We start from the raw sequence: 21,539 nt of genomic DNA, 5'->3' as shown, positions 1-21,539 counted from the left end.
TACTGTCGTCACTAATGGTATTTATATTCTGCAATGGCACAATTCTTTTTCTTTTTTTAACAGTCTAACTGCAGACAGGCTTGGAATTTGTGGTAATCCTCCTGTCTTAACACTGGAGTACTGAAATTACAGCTCTGAGCCATCATGCTGAGTTATATGGCACACATTTTACTGTAGGTTGGTGAACATGCTACTGAATTAAATGTATTATTTTGAGGATAATTATAAATGTCATAAAAAAGTTCCTGTAACCTTCATTTGCTACTCGGATGTTACACATTAAGGATTTCTTATACAATGAGGGTATTCTGTAAATGTTTAAGTGTCTCAGACAGGGTATGAAAATTTCCCTACACCTTTTCTCTGTGGCTGCATCTTACCTCTTCCATCTTCTAGTCTGTGTCTTCTAATGACACGTTGTCGTTTTTCTTCTTGCCGTAACTGAAGATGTTCTTCAATATTGACCCCAGGTACAGGGACAGCTGGATAATTAGCCATAACAATAAAGGAACACATATTACACAAGTACAGAACAGTCACACCTATATGAACTTCAATACAATAAAAGCTAACAAAAAAACAACCTAAAACTCAATTTTGTATTCTAAGAATTCTTATCATAAAGAAAAGTCATGATCATAACAGTTACCAACAGCAACACTGCATATATTAGCCATTACCGTTTTTGTAACATGTCTATGATAGAAAATATTTCACCTATAGAACTACTGAGTTGAGGGAAAGACAGTGAGCATAATTAAATCAATTACCTAAAAGGAGGTCTAGAGGTATCATTTCTTTCACTGCATCAAGAATCCCTCTTTGTCTTGCCTCTTGGCCATCCAGTTCTCTTGCACAAGCCTTGCAGCATCCACACACAGCGCAGCCAGATTCTCCCGAACCACAGCCACAGATCCTATGTAGAAGGAAGCAAACCAAAGACAGGTTTCACTGAAATCATTCTAATCTTTCAACGGTATTTTCTCTAACCACCTTTCCATCGATTTCTAAGGAAAAGCAGGAATTCTTAAAAATAATGTGTTACTGTTCTAATGAGGGTAACTAACACCTATGCTACACAAAATCCAAACAGACTGCACTTGTGTCCATTACCTATTCATGCACAGTCTTTAATGAGTTTCCCCAGTAAGTGCTAACAGTGTTTAGCACCAGGATGGGCTGGTGACTAGCAAACACGAATCAACTCTGTCTCCAGGAAAACTAAAGCAGGGTGTTGGCATCCTTCAGTGATCAGGCCTCTTACCAGCATCATATGTCTCTCCCTCCTCAATATATATATATATATATATATATATATATATATATATATATATATATTGGCTTTTAGTTTTTCGAGACAGGGTTTCTCTGTATTGTTTTGGAGGCTGCCCTGGAATTTCCTCTGTAGACCAGGCTGGTCTCAAACTCAGAGATCCGCCTGCCTCTGCCTCCCGAGTGCTGGGATTAAAGGCGTGTGCCACCAACGCCCGGCTCCCTCCTCATTCTTGATATTCTGTCATGTCCTGAGTGTCTCTTTCCACTGTGACTACCCAATCCTCTGCTGCGACTGTGTCACTTTCAATCTAACTGAGCCATGTAACATGCTTATCACAAAAGAAAGCCAAAATGACTCCCTGAACTTAGATAGGATGTCAGTAAAGAATTTCTTGGTAACACTCTCCAGAGATTTAGAGAGAAAATGTGTATCTCTACTCAAGCATCCTATATATTTGATAAATTACAATTGCCATTTAAAATCTTAGAAAAAATACAAATAAGCCTAGACTTGAAAAAAACATGACTTAATTGTAAATAATGGCTTCAATGAACCAAATGAAAAGAATGCATAGTTAAAGATGACACCAACTAGAACTCAATATAGCAGAAAATAATGTAAGTATTATCAAGTTTAGGGTTGTGTGTGTAGTTGAGTGGTAAAGCACTTCCCTGGTATGCCTGAAGCCCTGGGTTTGAACTCAAGACACCACACACACACATAAAAGACAGGGAGTTTTGGAAAACAAAAGCAAAGCGGGAGCATGCTATTCTCTTGGGTAGGAGTGGTCTCACCCTCCGGGCACTCTGTCGGGACGCCCACTGCTGACACAGCTGGCGCCATAGCCTGTGCAGTCCCCACACACTGTGCACACCATGCACTGCTCCAGCTTCCACTTGTGCATGCCTGGAGGGCACATCATGGACTTCTCGTCTTTCTCATCTAGCTCCTCTTCCAGGTCTTCATCCATGGCTGTCGCCATGTTCTCCACTCCAAACCCTGCTTGACAGAGCAATTTATAGTTGTATATGGGTTATTTCCATGTCTGGAAATAGGGATTTCCCAACTTAAGAACACACATGAAACCCTGCTGTAATCAAAGTCATTATTGACTCATCAAAGGTATTCTCATCTCTCTTACCTACAGCATACAACCAAAAGCACAGCCACTCAAGGTACCTAATGTCTGATCAGGAAATCAGCTCAAGCCTGACGAGGTGGCTAAGCCATTAAAAGGCTAGGTTCACACAATTGAGCAAGTGTCCTTGTGGCATGGTAGAACATCCTTTGGGTATATGAACAGGAGTAGACTAGCTGAGTCTTGAGATAGATTGAGTCCCAATATTCTGAGAAACACCACATTGATTTTCAAAGTGGTATGCAAGCTTGCAGTCCACCAGCAATAGAGGACTGTTCCCATTGTTCTACATCCTCACCAGCATAAGCTGTCACTTGTGTTATTGACCTTAGCCATGCTGACAGGTGTGTAAGATGGAATCTTAGAGTTGCTTTGATTTGTATTTCTCTGGTGGCTAAAAATGTTCAACATTTCTTTAAGTGCTTTTTAGCCATTTGGGAATTCTTCTTTAGGTAGTATACATGACTAAACATGGAGGGTAATATTGTTGATAGGTTCCTGCCCAAAAGTAGCTAAAACTGAAGATAACCATTTGAGAAATCTGCTTTCCATGAATAATTTAGTCATCAAAAATGTTAAATCAAAGAATTTCTACTACTGAAAATGCTATTTTTGCAGTGACAGATTTTTTATCAATAGTTACTATCAAATAAAAATGTAAGGGTTTTTAAATTTATAAGAAATCAAAGCATCATTCATTTAAGTGTTTTTAATTGTTGTGTACCTATGGAGCAGTGTGTCAGACTCCTGGAACTGGAGTCACAGATGGCGTGAGCCGCCACATGACTTCGGAGACAGAACTGGTCCTCTCAAAGTGCAGCAGGTGGTCTTCACTGCTGAGCTGTCTCTCAGGGCATTCATTTTTGAAACAGTTAGATTCCTCACTATGTTCTACAAAGTTAATGACAATATGTAAAAATTAAACTCCTACCTTTCCCTCCTTGGTTCATAGCACCAGTGTCTCGTCCACACTGTCCTTTATTATTTACACCAAATGTCCAAACCTCTCCATTTTTCATTAAAACACAAGTGTGAGCTTTGCCCATTGCTACCTGAGTTACAAAATGGCCTTTCAAATCAGACACCAAACCTAGAAAAAAGATGCAAAATTAACAAAAACAACAAAAATACTTAGAGGAACAACTCTTAATGCATAAGTTATTTTCTTAGGAAAAATAGTTCACCAAAATGGGGAACAAGTGACTGAACACTGGTAGATAACCATCAAATTAAATAAACATTACATAGAGACAAATATGTCCTGGAACATTACTTCCAGCTAACTTCTTCTGCCTGCTTCCTCCACGTGCCAATCAATACCTTTGAAGAGTACTCAGAAGGATCCAGCCCCTCTCAACTTTGGACTACGGGCATAACTTTATGAGCCTTTACCTGTGTAGACTTGCCTCAGCAAAAACAATAGTAAAACACTTATAATAATAAAATGAAACAGGATTGTTGCTATAAGCCCTGTAAGATTTTACATAGCACTAGTAGTGCTTACTATAAAATTACAAGCATATTTGTTTACATCCAGTGCACACAACAAGTGCACATGCGTGTTCATGGTGCACACGGGTAGGTCAGAAGATAACTTGTAGGAGATGGTTCTCCCCTCTCATCACCTGAGTCTTCAGGACTGACTCAGGTTGTCAAGCATAGCAGCAACTGCCTTTTCATGCCGACTCATCTTACCAGTCCTCAAAAGACAGCTTTTGAATTCCTAACACTCCCCTTCACAATCCACCCCAGTATTTCTTCAAATTCCCTTATGTTACTGTCGTGTGCTTCACATTCATTTGCTACTCTTATTACTTATTGTTTGCAATCATTTTAAAATTCCAAAAGCATGCTTAACCTTAATAAGAAGTAATAAAAGTGAAAACTATTAAGAGTTAGTTTTCTACGGTATATTAAAAATTTTCCAAAATTAAGGCAATTATTTAAGTTGTAAAACTTCCTAATTTCAGTATGTAGCACACTTGAAAAAATATGTACAATAAGTATTTTATGGAACAAAGTTTGATATTAATACTAGACGATTATTCTCTAAGTTCTTGCATGTTCTAGGTTCTGTGCAGAACATTCCTTAAATGTTCTTATAGACTTACAAAAATAAGCTACGAAACAGATACCATACATAGCCTCTTTTTAAGGAAGGAGGAACAAAATGAAAACTTTGAAAGCTAAATAAATGTTACCCAACTAAAAACAAATCTGGCTACAGCCACTGAACAATATCCACTTAAGTCTATCACAAATAAACCTTCTACTACTGCAAAAAGGCAGAAGACCTTGTCTGGTCCAACCAAACCTTTATACATAAATGCTCAATTTCTATCATCATTTTAGCATACAACAGTTAAGGCTATGTATTATTTTAAAACCACAAATTGCTATCCCAAAAGTCTGCTCACTGAGAATCTGAATGTGACCACATTAAGTCAGCACTTCTATTACCTGAGAGCAGTTTCAGTTAATAATTAACTGCTATACATTTTCTACATGCTTGACCTCTCTATCCTTGGGACAATCACTTAACTTTCCAATCATAAGTTTCATTTATTCTAGACTCCTTTTTACAGCAAAATTCAAAGCCATTACAACTAGGTCTCATATAAAATCTTCCCAACTGAGATGACTCATTCACTATACTCATTCATTACTAGAAAAAAAAAATCCAGCAACCAAATAGTATAAAGCTACGAGATTAGAACTTCTAAATATAAAGCTATCTAGTTATTATATCCCTCTTAGCTATATTTAAAATTTTAGGTTTATCAGTCAGGCACTTGATAAACTGTTAAATAAATCTTGAGACTTTGTGCTAGGTATTACAAAAGAACTAGCAAGGGAAATAGTAATACCCCCATTGTCTATGTGAGGAGACAGAGAATTCAATGATTTTAAATTAGCCTTGTTATAAAAACTGACTGCTGACAGTGACTAATATTAACCCAGACATGTTACATGAGCACTTTGGTGTCAAGGGAAAGCTTTCCAGACAAAGTAGCTAAGGGAGTTTCCTTCACCGAGTTCATAACTTGTTTTGTCTGAATGAATGTCAGATCTTCTAGTGGCAAAATACAAGGCAAAACATCTTCCCCAAAGTTTCATATTTGGAAGAAAATGCGATGTATGTAGAGAAAGCATGCTACAAAAGTTAACTTTCTAGACACATCTGTGTTATATCCAGTGATTCATCCTGAAATCTTTTTTTGCCTAAAAGTAAGGTGATTGTTAGTTTTTAACTTACTTGAACTATCAGAATAAATAGCATCTTTCCCAAACATGTATAGTTCTCCATCTTTAGAAATGACAGAACTACTTCCATTATTGCAGGCTGTGTATACCACAGTCTTTCCTTCCATTTTAATAATCTTTTTAGGTTTATAGGGTTTTGACTGTCGTCTGCTCTTAGCTGAAAAAAAAAAGAATGAATGTAAGGTATCTATATGCAAATAATAATGAATTATATATGAAGCCAAAGAAAATGAACAACTTGTTTACCTTGTTGATACATTTCATTAAGTCTCAGAAAGGCCTGGGCTTACCCCCATGCAGACACTAGTCAGGAACTTGCTAGCCTCTTATAGTCAACTCATATTTAGGCTATCACTGACAGATCCTCTTTCTTTGCGGCACAGTGAAATTCCCAAAAGGAAACACCAGTTTCCAATAGACTGCGTGTGTGCACACACACAAGCTGCCGGGGCCAGTGCAACTGAGGTGACTACACCAATGCTCTCAGGGACTTACTGGATTCTCCGTCTTCTCCTTTGCTTGCAGATCCTGTAAAGAACACACTTCCGTCCTCCGCAACTAGAAGGGCGTGTGAGCCATCGTGTCCAACGGAGAAGTGTACGATCTTGGGAGATTTGGTAATTGGTAACTCAACCCATTTTCCTGCTGAAGGACCACCTTGTTTGATTCCAAGACTCTGGTACTTGCCAGTGTAATATACCTTATATGTATAAAGAAAAGAAAACCAAAATTAGACTGCCTTTTAGAACAGAATAGTGTACCAGGTTTCACAAGTAAGAAAGTAAAAGCTTCCATATTTTATTGAAAAGTAAGAATAACAAAAACCTTCATGACCTGAGGGAGATAGAAATTGACCCATTCAAGTTTACTTTTTATGTGTGTCCCGTATAGATACACTTTTTTACATTTCCATAATTATACTCACAGGAGGAAATTCATAAAATTTGTTAAAGCTATACTCAAATATATGCCTGAGAGCTTATATTCTCTGAATTCCCTTAGCTATCGTACTTTCTCCTTATATTTATTAGACAAAAAAGAAACTTCAGTCTATATAAGCTAACCTATAAAATGTACATGTTAATTAAACATGCTTCCATGTTCTCTAAAACATATGTTGTATTAGTTTTAGACATTAGAACATTTAGAAATTTGTGATATCTCATATCAGAATAAACATAAAATACAAACTTAAACTAATTCAAAATTAATGGAATCCATAATTAAATACTTGCAAAATTTTAACTTTTTTAAAGTTTACAAATTTTTAGGGTCTTAAGTGTCACTACTCTTTCAAAATATTATTTTCAACATTAATAAAAGTTTACCATGTAAAACACTAACAATATTTAAATATGTAAATTATCTGAATTGTGTAACAATTTGTACTGTCTCTCCAAGCAGAAAAAGTTCATTTTTGAAACAAAATAAGTAATTTACCTTTCCATTTGCTGTTTTCATTAGTGCAAATTCTCGTCCAGCACCAAGAAGCGCTGACTCCTCATCAAATCCTGTACCTTTGACAAAACAAGACTGTTAAGTATGACTGCATTTCTAACTTAAGTAATTCCAAGTACACCATGAACGCTACGAATAACTCGGTCAACTCAACAGCACTGTTAAGGGCTAAAGCAGTCAGGGCATGGTGGCACACAGGTTGAGACTGGAGCCCACGAGCGTGGGAACATGCTGGCTACAGAGAAAGGCCACTACAAACGAAATGAACAGAGCACAACAGACGAAATATTATCACGTGCTAGATTTTAGAGCAATAGTAGGCCCACAACTTCAAAACAAAGATAGTTTTTCTAACCTTGACATATTTTAAATTATTACCAAATAACACTTTATGACAAAACATCAATAATTCAATGTCAATAGTAGTCACTGCATTAAGGTATAAAATATTTTTATTGAGCATAACTAGTACTAAACATCACAAAATACATAAATGCTATCTCATTTGCTCTTCAGAACTACGTTCTTCATTGTTCAAATGGACAAACATAAAGTTTAGGAGTTATCCAAAGCCTCTAGCTCTTTGGGATCGGATATAAATATGATCATATCTAAATAAAAATTTTCACATTCTCTGTCCTCTTCTTAGAAGAAAATTTGCTAAATTTAAAAATATGTATACATACATGCATATATTTCAAACTGTAAATTAAAATTTTCTATGTAGTATGACATTTGGTGAGATACAAACAACCAATGATTCTGCGAGTTTTTAAACTAGAAAATTTGAGTTCAATTTGGCAATTTTCCCATAGAAGGGGAGATGTATAAAAACCCTATCAATTAAAATACATGAAATAAAACACTCCCAAAGACGAAAAATTTAAAAGGCAGCTCTTGTACAGATTCCTGAGTTACAAAACTGCACTAATAAATCTTTAGTAGTACTAAATTAGTGACTCCCAGTATTTCATCCATAAGTCTAAATAAATATGCTTATTTTCTTTTGCTTTATTCAAACTGATAACTGAAAAGTATTATTATTAGTCACTTTTCTTAACACTTCCTAATATCTTGTCTATTTACAGGCTGTATTGCCTATTTACTTCTATATATTAATCAAAACTTTTGTTTTAAAGTAATAGACACAATAGCCACTAAATTATGAGCTGAACTGCTGAAAATGCAATTTTTAAAGGTAATAAAGAAGATTTATTTTATCATCTTACTTATTATATGCAAATCCTTTTCCAAATCAAACAGTGATATTCCACAGGCATGTAAGCATTTCCTGGCCAATTTAAGCTGTAATTCTTGTTGCAGTACAGGCTCAGTGCTTGTGGCAAATATTCTGACAACAAAGCCATCCTTAAAAGAAAAAATCAAGAATACTATATTGCATAAAACAGTCTTCTGGCACTTAATAAAAACAAAGTAATTTAAGAAAAAGTGGTTTCATTTACAACTGCTGATGGTTCCAAGCACTTACATCTCTTGAAGCAGCTATCTGATTAATATACTCTCCATCAGTAAATAAAATATTTTGACCTTCAGTGTGACAATCTATGCAAATGAAAGAAAAAGTAATATATTACACAACAAATAAGCAACTCGAGAAATTACTTTACTCCTCTGCTGAAGTTAAAATGAGAGCTCTTCACACAATAAGAATGGACTTATATACTCAAAAGGAGACTTTTTAAAAATAAGAATTACAAATTAAAAAAAATAATTCAACTGAGAGTTCTGGTTACATGTTAAGCTTACATTTATAAAGCTAGACTAATCAAGGATTTGAGGACCCACCTAATCTCAAAATGAATTAGTATCAGATATAGTCTGAGAATTGAACATGCACCATGATAAACAAATAGTGTTGGTTATGACCACTTCAAGTCAATCACATGCACTGTAGGTAACACTACCATCAGACATACATTCCAGTCATTAGTGTCACGGAGAAATACAGATAGATATAAAGCTTCTGTATTTGAAGTATATGGTGTCCAACTGCAGATATCCCTTGCTTTACAAAATAAATGTGAAAACTACTCATGGATTTCCCATGTAGAAAGTCAACGTCTATTCCAGAATATTTAGTATGTTTAATGTTCTACACTTTCTAACCATTTATCCTCCTCAAATCCAACAAATCTATGTTTCTTTCTATCTTTTTGTCTCAAAACAGTCAACTATCTCAGCTACCACTCATATCTGCCAGCACTGAACATATCTCTGTAGAACAGTGCACTGCATACTTTGATCAAAGTAATGCGCAAGCTAATTGTGACAAGGGATACCAATATCACAGGAGGACACACTGGAACATGTGTTAGTGACTACTGCTAGTAACACAAAACTACAAGCAAAAATCAACATCTGTATAAGTTATATCCTATGAGAAAACAAGTATTCAGCAAGCAAGTCTAAAAGCACACACACTTTCTACAGTAACCATGGAGAACTAGGATGAACCTCTCCATTAATCACAATACAAAAAAGAAAATTTATTTCTAGTTCACCCTGAATCAACAAAATATAAAACTCTGGTTTTTGGAATACAGCAATGGAACCCCCCAAATAAGGTACATCTTTGCCCAAGAGCTTCATACTAGCATACTTCCTTATTATAAATATGCAAAACACAGGCAGACCCTTACCAAATAGGGAATTCAGTGATCACAAACTGGAAATAGAAACTGGGAGACAAGGCCCACTGGTAGCCCAAGAGACTTGGTAATCAAAGAGAGGAGAAATCGAAAGAAAGAGTTCCTAGTCCACTGTACAGAATACAAAGAGGTGCAAGAAAGATGCTTCTCAAGCTCTAAGCAGTAAGATTTTAAACTAAAAAGCAAAGAAGAAAAACTCATTATAATTTCAGATAAATGCAGGGGTGAGGGAGTGGAGTGGCGCAAGAAGAGTAGCCAAACAGCCTCGTGACGAGGCAGCCTGTCACCAGACGCCCACAGCGAATGACTAAGAACACAATTTAAAAGCAACCCGAAATATAAAGACTCATGACATTCAGCAAGTGCTGTTCATCCACGCTGCAGTAAGATGGCGACAAAGCTGACCAAGAGATGGAACTGAATGAATGACTGAATTACCAGTTTCTGCTCATTTTGAACATGGCACTCATTACCACCTATAATCTGACGGTTACTACTGCTCTTCTCGATTAAAGGCTAGAGAGAAGAGTTGTCCCTTCCCAGGGAAAAAGTACATGGTTTTATTGAAGAAAATGCACTCCATGCCAAAGAAATGAGCAAATGACAACATGCTTCTTCAGGCGTGAGGGCTGGGTCTTCTTGTCACTTCATATCAAGATTTTCTCTTTATCTTTTCTTTACCCGTTGTGTAATGTTTTAAGACAGCATCTTCGAGACTATATCAAGCAACATCTGCAAGCTTGGAAGACACACTATGGGACTATCCTCCCAAAATCTGATTTGGTCTTCAATGTCGGTACAGCATATTTATGAAACACAGAAAGCCACACTTGTATGGTTAAAATTTGCATTTATGATAAATGATGCAGAATTTAAACTGAATAAAGACATTAATAAATCATTTTTAAATATGGTGAATAAAAACCACTTTTAGGGAGATATTTTTAGATTTTCCTTTCATTTACATTCTTTATGAATGAGATGGACAGAAGTTACTCTTTTGTACCCATCTACTTAGGAGGCTGTCCTGGAACTCACTCTGTAGACCAGGCTGGCCTCGAACTCACAGAGATCCGCCTGCCTCTGCCTCCCGAGTGCTGGGATTAAAAGCGTGTGCCACCAATGCCCGGCCTCAAAAAAGAACTTTTGTTGTATGACACTATTCTAAAATAAATGGTACAGAACCAGAGAGAAGAGATGATCTTACCATAGTAATTTTTGTACCAAAAAAGACAACTGGAATAATCTCATTTCAATATATATTAATCAATAAAACATAATTTATAATATTAAAATGATGTTAAAAAAAATCTAAAGACTTGGAAACATATTCAGTAATAAGTGAAAGGTCAAGTTCAAAAATAGCATTATGTAAGATGGGTGGTGGTGGTACACGCCTTTAATCCCAGCACTCAGGAGGCAGAGGCAGGCGGATCTCTGTGAGTTCGAAACCAGCCTGGTCTACACAGCAAGTTTCAGGCCAGGCCAATCAAAGCTGCACAATGAGACCTTGTCTCATTAAATAAATAAATAAATAAATAAGAAAGAAAAAAAGAGAGGAAACTTTTTTAAATCAGGAGAGTGTGGAAGGGGAGAACGATTTAGGGAAACTGAAACTGGGGGTGGAAATAAAGTATATTATGTTATACATGTATAAAAATGCCCTAATGAAACCCATTGTTCTGTACAACAAATATATTCTGATACTTAACATTTCTAAAGCTGCAGTTATTAAACAAATGACACAGCCCAAGTCTTGTTTTAAAGTAAAAAAAAAAGTAGACTCTGAACAGAGTTGTTAGAAGATGATTTTCTTAGGCCACTAATTTTCCAAACTGTTCTGTCACTACATCGACATGAAGTATTTCATTTGTTCTATGGTACCTGCATATTATTTTGGGAAAGTGAATATAAAAGTTCATTTTCTAATGAAGTTAAAATAATACTTTAAAACTTGACAAGCATACAATGAGCAGTTTATGTCTCTCAAGGTGTTCTTTTTTTAAAAAAACAAAATTCACTCTTTCAAGAGATCAAATGCTTCGGAGTATTATTTGCCATGAGATTACTAACAAACACACTAAATATTTAAGATGTTAATGTGATGAACTGTAGAAAGCAGCAATGGTACAAACAATTTTAAAGATGTTACAACAGAGAATACTTATGCATTTACCTAGACTTACAGAAAAACTAGAACTAGTGCCTCAGAATTCAGGAAGCATGCTGTATAATGACAAATGAACGGTGCCAAACTCGCTGTATCAAAGCTTTAGTAAAAAGTGTATGTGACGGAACATTAACGGTTTCCTGGCCACACTAAGCACTATCGCTGGAAGTCCTTTAATCCAGAGGAAAACCCTAGTGCACTGTTAAGATGGTAAATAGCAAATAAAAAGTCTCGATGGGTAAGGATAGGGTGTTATAGCCTGTAAATGGGTATGAATTTGGAAATAAACATTGAACCTCATTGTATTTGTTTCTGATGTCTAGTATCTTCATATATACTCATTTACTGTAGGTTATAAAATGGTTTACATGTCACAATATTTAAAAATTCATTTTTAAGCAAGGGCTGTTCTTTGCTAGTTACTATTTACATGTTTAAATGTCCTAACATGCACATTTCTGAAAACTACTTATGAAGAAAAATATGACTAGTTAAAACATACCTGGTAACATTACAGTACCATCTTGTTCCAGTGTTTCAGGGCTTATTCTTATGGCTGTCATACTGTGGTTATTTACATCTCGATATAATAAATAACCCTGGTAATAAAAAAACTTTTATGATATATAAATATATATATATAATTTTTAAAATATGTTTTCATCACTAAGAGAAAAAGCAACTGTATGTCCATAATATATTTTGATGATATACAATAAATAATGCTATCTAAAGGATATAAAAGATTAAAATTTTAAATTTTACTTTAGATGGGAGGTAATTGATAAGAACTTAAGGTTAACCTGTAGCCTGCACATGCACGTCATATGATACGCCCTCATACACGTCATACATATGCATGTGCACACAATAAACTCAACTCCTAAAACTAATACATTTTCCATGACATCATTTTCTAGATAAAGCATAAGTTAAATTAGCAAGACATTTTAAAAGACAATCACTTTAACATTTAAAACTTCAAAATACCTCAAATATTGATATTAACAGGATAATTCCTCACATATGTGGTGGTTTGAATGAGAATGCCCCCCCATGGGTTCATGTGTGTATGCTTGGTCTTCAGTTAGTGGAACTGTTTGGTAAGGATTAATAGGTGGGGTCTTGTTGGAGGAGGTGTGTCACTGGGGGGTAAGCTTTGAGTTTTCAAAAGCCCAGGCTATCTCTCTTGTTCCTTCTCTCCCTAGCTTCCTTCTTTCCTCTCTCCCTTCTCTTCCCCTCCTCTTGTTTTCTGTGTCTGCCTGCAACTTGAGCATCAGATGTGAGCTCTCAGCCATTGCTCCAACACCATGTTCGTCTTCCATGATTGTCATGCCTCAGCCCTCTGAAACTGTAAGGAAACCCCTAACTGAATGCTTTCCCTTCTAAGATGCCGTGGCCATGGTGTCTACTCACAGGAACTCAACAGTAACTAAAACAACATAACAATTTATTTCGTTTTCAACGTACTTTCAAATGTCTTTTATCATTTCATGCTGACAACAGATCCTGTTTGACGGAGGATGTCCTCCTGTACATACGTTTCTCTTATTGGTTGATGAATAAAACACTGACTGGCCAATAGCCAGGCAGGAAGCATAGGGAAATCTTTATTCTGTATCCTTCCCAAAGGGAACCTGGGCTTTGTCTTACAGACAGGGAAACAACAGAATGATGTATTTCTGACTCTTTTTCTCCCTCTTTAATTCCTTTTTTTCATGAGAGGAAGAGCGACAGTATCTGACACTGAACGTAAAAGCAAACTGCCTGTGTTGACTGCAGATGAGACCACAGCATCCACAAAGAACCATAGGGCTTTCTGTTTGCCTCTCTAGCAGGTGCTGTCCCTCTGGGGAAGGCTGCAAGTGGCTGCCAGAAGGAATAAGATCTAGACATAGAATGGAAGAGTTTATGGCAAGGAATCTAATTTGGCCTCATGTCACTTACTCATTTTCAATTCAGAAATGCTAATGAAAAAGGTGGCCTTTGACTCTTATCCCCAGATTTGCTTAAAGGAGGTGTTTCAATTCCCCTTTCAAGGAAAATAACAGAGCTAGGTACACTGATTTGCTATGTCACTCAGCTACTAAAGCAGAGTCAGACCTGTAATTGCTCCACCTATGACTCTGAGTTTACAGTCTTCACCTTACTCTAACCATATTAACAAAAACACAGACCTGTAATTGCTCCACCTATGATTCTGAGTTTACAGTCTTCACCTTACTCTAACCATATTAACAAAAACACAGACCTGTAATTGCTCCACCTATGATTCTGAGTTTACAGTCTTCACCTTACTCTAACCATATTAACAAAAACACAGACCTGTAATTGCTCCACCTATGACTCTGAGTTTACAGTCTTCACCTTACTCTAACCATATTAACAAAAACACAGACCTGTAATTGCTCCACCTATGATTCTGAGTTTACAGTCTTCACCTTACTCTAACCATATTAACAAAAACACAGACCTGTAATTGCTCCACCTATGATTCTGAGTTTACAGTCTTCACCTTACTCTAACCATATTAACAAAAACACAGACCTGTAATTGCTCCACCTATGACTCTGAGTTTACAGTCTTCACCTTACTCTAACCATATTAACAAAAACACAGACCTGTAATTGCTCCACCTATGACTCTGAGTTTACAGGCTTCACCTTACTCTAACCACATTAACAAAAACACAGACCTGTAATTGCTCCACCTATGACTCTGAGTTTACAGTCTTCACCTTACTCTAACCATATTAACAAAAACACAGACCTGTAATTGCTCCACCTATGACTCTGAGTTTACAGTCTTCACCTTACTCTAACCATATTAACAAAAACACAGACCTGTAATTGCTCCACCTATGACTCTGAGTTTACAGTCTTCACCTTACTCTAACCATATTAACAAAAACACAGACCTGTAATTGCTCCACCTATGATTCTGAGTTTACAGTCTTCACCTTACTCTAACCATATTAACAAAAACACAGCACTCTGTATGAGTTTATCCAGTGAGCATGAGCCATATGGTTTGAAAGGTAAAATGATTTTATTTATTGAGGATATTCTCCTACCTGGGCATACCCTAACCAGGACTTTTTTTCTTTTCTGTTTCTGATACGGGATGTAGAATTATATATATGGCCCTGTAAAAAACAAAAACAAAAATTTGTCTATGATCAGATTAGTAATTACTAACCAACAAAGTGATAAAAACATGCGTAATATTTAATATTTCCAATTATAATTTTCAAGTAAAAATCAAAATTAGACAGTACTAAAGGGATCAAAAACAGGATACAACTCAATTACTGAGATATGGCTATTACTGTTATAATCAAGAACTGTATATAATCTTATTACCCTAACTGTTCCACTGTATCCAGAGCCTATTTTGTATAATCCATCCTTGCATAACAAATAAAGAAAAAATCCATCATTCTGAAGCAAACAGTGGTCATCTTCATCAACAGATACTTCTTTCAATGGCCATCTGTGCATTAGAGCTGCTTTCTTAATGCCATTGCTAAACCAGTCCTGGATCTGAGTCTTTCCAACCAACACTGCCTGCACACTTCTCTGTAGTGAATTGAGTATCATTGGCACCTATTCAAAAGAGAAGAAATGAAAAGACACTTTAAATCGTCTTCAAACACAAAGCAGGCAAAGTAAGATATGATTATAAGGTAAGTAAATCTCAAGCAAACTGGACTTCTGTCATTCACTTTCATAAAATCTTGGCTAGCATGGGACTGATCAAGACCCCCTGAATCTGGGTGTCAGTGAAGAGGCCTAGGGAATCTATTGAGCCTTGGGCAGCAGATCAGTACCCATCCCAAGTATACACACGGACTTTGGACTCCCATAGAACAATGTGAGGTGCACTCTCACCCTGAACTCTTGGGGAAGGGTCTAGGCCCTGCCCTATATGAAATGACAGACTATGGACACCCCCATGGAGGGCCTCACCCTCCCTGGGGGAATGAGGGGATAACGGGGGGGGGGGGGGAGGGCACGGGAGGAGGGGAGGGAAAAGGAGAGGGACCTGGAACTGACTTGTGAAGCAACCTTGTTTCTTATCTAAATTTAAAAAAAGAATAAAAAAAAATCATTATTGATTAAAAAAAAAAATCTTGGCTAGCATGCCTTGTTCTCTGTCTTTACTATATCTATCATTGCTTTGTGGACCTCAGACCATGGCAATATATTCTGTTTTATTATACACTACCTTTCTTGTTCTCTGTCCATGGTTCTTATTTTCTCTTTCTCTGCTGTATTTTGTATAATCTCTTTCTCTTTAGCTCACATTTGTATCTTTAACCATACTACTATTACTTAAACCCGCCTTTAATTTTCTAATTATAAAATTGTAATTATTTTACTTGTCACCTCTTTTGAAGTTGATTTTTCTTTTCCTTATTTCCTTCCTCCTTTCTTTCTTTCTTTTTTTTTTTTTTTGTGGTTTTTACGAGACAGGGTTTCTCTGTATTGTTTTGGAGGCTATCGGTCCAGCCCGGCCTCGAACTCACAGAGATCCGCCTGCCTCTGCCTCCTGAGTGCTGGGATTAAAGGTGTGTGCCACCAATGCCTGGCATGATTTTCTTTTCTAATGTGACTACTTCTGAACTGTATTCATTAATCACAGCTTAAATATTTGAGCTTTTGTCAAAATCTACTTGTTGTTTTATGATACAGAATTAAAATCACACACAAGCTTAAATCAAACAGAGATCAAAATACTAAATAATTTAAAAAGGCAGAGAATTTCTACTGACAGAATGAAGAAAAGTGCAACTTGGCATCTTCTAAATTTCTTAGCAGCTAAAAATGAAATACCTGAATAGTTTGGCAAGCATGACTGCCATTGTTGGTTAGTATAGCAGAGATGGCCTGGAGTGTCCTTCCCGTTTCTCCCCAAGAAGCCACCAGACTAAAGAGGCAAGCACAGGAAAGTGCTGTGAGGGACTGTCCTGTGCTGTCATTCATCCCAGTGCTCCGAACAGTAATTTCCAAAAGGAGCTGGAAGAGAGACTCTGTGGATAAAACAAGATTCAGTTACGTTCATTTGAGTTGTAGAACGTGAAATATGCATACTTGTTACATCTTGTTTCACTATATATAAATTTTAAGGCACCTGAAACCATTATTTTGCATTAGTTTTTGTCCTGCTAACCCCCTCCACAATTAAAGCATTTATATAACAAGGGATTAGAAAACATTTAGTTCTACCCCTTACTTTTATAACTGAAGGAATAAAATTTGTCTAAGGTCATATAAAACAATCTTGCCTATACAAAAAGTTCATCTGATGTGGGAGGTCCTTCTGTATGCTGCGACTATGTGCTGCTTTTACTGATTGATGACTAAGGCTGTTTTGGCCTATAGCAGGGCAGAATATAGCTAGCAGGAATCCAAACAGAGAGACGGACAGAAAGAAGGTGGAGTCAGGGAGACACCATGCAGCTGCTGAAAGAGTTAGATGTAATGTGATGTGGTGAAGCACAGATTAATAAAAATGAGTTAATGTAGTTGTGAGAGTAATATGTCTGAGCCATTGGTCAAACAATCATAATTAATATTAAGCCTCTGAGTGTTACTCAGGAACTGGTAGGAGGGAGAGAAACCTCCATTTACAGTCATCCATACAGTTACAGCTTATCTTGCCACAACCTTGTCCTTCAAGTAAGACTGTAGTGATATATTACTTATGATTTATTGAAGCTTGCCTGAGGGTACAGAAAGCAAAGCTAGCCACAAGCCACACAACCAGGCAATGGTGATATAGACCTTTAATCCGAGCAGCTGTACTAGCTAGCCACAGAGTCAGGTGGTGGTGGCACACACCTTTAATGCCAGGACTCAAGAGACAAGCAGATGCATCTCTGTTAGTTCAAGGCCACACTGAGCTATATGAAATTGATCCAGTCCTAAAGAGAAAGAGCTCACAAAGGTGATCTCAGCACTGGGGATCACACACCTTTAATCCCATGGCCCTGCACTATGCACACACTGCCAACAGGAAGCGGACTAAGCGACTTCACAAAGGAGCACATGGAGCTGGAAGGAAAAGGTGGTGGTAGCGCATGGAGCGAAAGGGGCGGGGTGTTTTATCCAATCCCATTAAATGTACAGTGTTAACAGGATTACTGTCGGGACTGTACCACAAACCAGCAAAGTGATTCTTAATCTGCGCTAACTTTTATTTGGTAGCAGCAGTTAAGTGCCTTGGGCTGGGGAGAGAGGTATATGCCAATGCCATCTTTAATTTTTTTCATGATATCTTCCCTCCTCCAGTAAAATAAAACAAAGTTAAACCAAAAAAGAAAAGAAATGAAATCACTGAATGTGACCATGAGAAAGAAATGACTGGCATATAATCAGGTTCTCAAAATGTAGATCTAATAAAATCCAAACAGGTAGGTAGGGCATAGCTGTATATATGTTAATACTAGTAATTGAGAAGCCAGGGAAGGAGGAATGAAGTTCAAAGCCAATCTGGGCTACACAGCAAGGCTTTGATTCTAAAAAAAAAAAAAAAAAAAAAGTGAAGTGAAGCCAGATACAGAGAACAAGGAATCAAAATCTAATTCTGTCAAATAATGTTGTCCCCAGGCCACCAGCAACAATATATGGCACAGAAACTTATGCAAAGTATCGGTGTTTGGTTCCAGCTTAAATCTACTGAATGAGAAACCCTACACCTAAGTTACAAGATAACTTGGATACAAGCTAATGTTTGAGAATCATATCTCTATGGCTGTCAGGGTAGTTTCCCATGTTGCTAAAACAATCTAGAAAATTCCAGACTGACAGGATCCATGGTTTACCATCAGAGAAAACAATAAGCCAACTAAAAGTTATGCTTCGCCTGTATTTCTGTCATAATCTGCACAATTTTCTCTTTCTTACATGATTATATGCTGAGCCTAGGTTCGCCATATGAAACACAAGCAATGCTAACAACTATACTTAAAGAAAAGCCAACACCTTTATGTAATGAAAATTGCTACTAAGTCCGACTTGATGAATACAAAAGAAAGGTGCTCTCTCTAGAAATTAATTGTACCATTTGGGGTTTGTGGCATTTACTCCCCACCCCCTACTATTTTAAATACTCTAGAGTAACAAGTAAGTAGAAAAGATGAGTATTTGCTATTTGTACATGAGTATTTAAGTTAATGGGGATTTTAGGGCTAGGGTATTATTCTGGAATTTCAAGGATTAATGTTTGGTTTCTCCCCTATTGTTACAACAACCAAGAAACTTTGCATACCAGAACTCTTTAGCTCTGGTGAAACACAACAAAATAACAGCAAAGTGAAATTCCTGCTTTTTCTGTACCCTGTCAAATGCAGATTTCACTTCTTGTTCTTGTGCATGTTTCGTAAGAGACGTGGTTCAGTTTAAGTTTTTCATTCTAGGCATAAGCTCTTACCTAGGACCTCTGGTGGCTCTGATTGGAGTCCTTCTGGCTGCTGGCCTTGAAGCACATTCAGCAAGGCTTGGAGGCTCCTTAGACACAGGGATGGATGAGAAAATCGAGTCTCCTTGATCAATTCAAAGACTTCACAAAGCCCAACCTCAATGATCTGTTTAATATGAAAAGACGATTACACTTTCTAATATGTACATGAATAACACTTTCTATAGTCTAGTGCAAGTTATCTCAACACCAAATAAAGAGTTATGATATTTAAATGGAGAAACAAAAACATTTCTTTTTTTTCTATATTTAAATGGAAAAACAAAAACAGTATTTTTTTTTCCTAATTTAACATAAGGATTTTGAAAACCAGGTAGCTATCTATGTACAAGGCTAAGAACTAGAGGCATTATTTAAGTATTAGTTTGGATACAACAAAGTCACAGCAAGACATCGTGAAAACACCTTGTAAACCTGCTAAGGAGCAGATGGCATTCACACAGAAGAAATGGGCCCTGTTCATTTAAAGTGCACTCGATTGTATGCAAGTAGCTTTGTTGTACTGACATACAACAAAGGCAATTTTAAGACTGATGTCACCTAGTCCTTCTCAAAATGGTACAACTGCAATATTATTGCAGGTAGCATCCCCTTCATTTGGGCATGATGATCATGAGAGGAACTAGAAGGCTGCTCAGCAAAAATATCACTGGTAGCTTACTTTCATTGTAATAGTCCTCATTGGGCCAAGAAACCCCTGACTCTCCTTAGCAAAAGGAGCAAATCTCTAGTTAAAGATTGAAAGGAAAAGTTACAATGAGCTGCTATCGTCACTTTGGCAGACGAATGAAACACTGGACAATAAAGTCCTGTTTCTCAGCCAACATCAATATTCTGAGAGCCACATATAGCTTCAGGATGTGGTAAATTATGTGGCGAAGGGACATTAAGAATTAAAATAAGACAAAGTAACAGGAATACTTCAAAAAATAATTCTATGACCAAATATTCTTTGTGCTGAGATTTTTAGATTGATGATGTGTACATCACATAAATGCACCCTTCTGAACACTTGTGTGCTACTCACTAGAGGACTTATGATGACATACTGGACCAGCATTTAGTATATTATGCAACATTTGTGTTTCTCTGAACTTCTGATTTCCATCCCTAGATTGAATTTTAATCACCATGATTACCACAATGCAGTGTGATCTTCTCCCAACAGTGTATTATTCTTACAAAAAGTATACAACACAAGTTCTCAAGGGGTTATCCTTTTTTTTTAATCTTTCCTAATTAAGCAGAAGAAATCACAAGTAAGAGCCCATAATCCACACCTTTAGTAGGGAAGAGATAAGCATGTCTATTTTAGGTTATAAGAAGACACAGAGAGAAGTTACAGTCAAAAACACCAGGGAAAAGGAAAAAAGAAAGGAAAGACACACATTCTAAGAAGGCTGGTCAAGAAGCAAGGATGGTTACAGGGCTTCACTCTTACGAAACAGAAAGCTTGTCAAGTGCTGACTGAGAGGTGATGAACCCACCAGCACAATCAAGGACAATGCACACTTGGGAACAGCCACCACAAACCATGCAAGGCTGGGAACATGAGCTCCATCTGCCCTGAGAACTCAAGTAAGGTATTCCATGTAAAAGCTATTGAAGAGATACTATGCATAGGTGTGGGGATCTAAGTAAGTTTCCAAGACAGTTTTGAAGCACCAATTTAACACCGTATGAATCCTTTTTGATAAAAGAATCAGTTTTAAGTTAATTTACAAGAAAGTAATACACATGAATCACTCATAGAGGTATCATTTTAAAATGTCTTGTATTTTCCCCTTTTTGTTAAGAGTACTATAATAATGCTAAGGCTGGTGATGTAACTCATGAACAGCAATGGTGTTGGGTTACAAGGATCTGGACTTAATTCTAATTGCTATAAAAGAAGAAAATAAAAACAGAAAAAGACAGAGAGAAGGATGGAAGAAAAAAAGACTATAGCTCCTATACTGAATACATATACACACACACAATGTGTGATAAAGTTAGTCATGAAGTAAACCAAAACTTAGAACAAAGTACATCAAGAATACTTTGTTCAGCTATAATATGAAATAGTCTATATGCTTCTGGTAA

General features: G+C 36.8%; 1 protein-coding gene across 1 annotated transcript in view; it reads right to left on the bottom strand.

The window, feature by feature from the left end:
• Window positions 1-21,539, bottom strand: part of Mycbp2 (MYC binding protein 2) — a 213,433-nt gene that overhangs the window by 157,507 nt on the left and 34,387 nt on the right. The window contains 14 exon segments of the mRNA XM_040750559.1: window positions 381-482; window positions 771-916; window positions 2,071-2,275; window positions 3,346-3,504; window positions 5,671-5,835; window positions 6,174-6,378; window positions 7,119-7,195; window positions 8,366-8,504; window positions 8,626-8,699; window positions 12,478-12,574; window positions 15,049-15,120; window positions 15,338-15,580; window positions 16,811-17,007; window positions 19,410-19,563. Coding sequence (XP_040606493.1) covers window positions 381-482; window positions 771-916; window positions 2,071-2,275; window positions 3,346-3,504; window positions 5,671-5,835; window positions 6,174-6,378; window positions 7,119-7,195; window positions 8,366-8,504; window positions 8,626-8,699; window positions 12,478-12,574; window positions 15,049-15,120; window positions 15,338-15,580; window positions 16,811-17,007; window positions 19,410-19,563 — 2,035 coding nt within the window.

The sequence above is a fragment of the Mesocricetus auratus genome, unplaced genomic scaffold (genome assembly GCF_017639785.1).
Source record: "Mesocricetus auratus isolate SY011 unplaced genomic scaffold, BCM_Maur_2.0 Super-Scaffold_2245, whole genome shotgun sequence".
Classification (NCBI taxonomy): Eukaryota; Metazoa; Chordata; class Mammalia; order Rodentia; family Cricetidae; genus Mesocricetus; species Mesocricetus auratus.
This window is presented reverse-complemented; position numbering and strand designations above follow the sequence as displayed.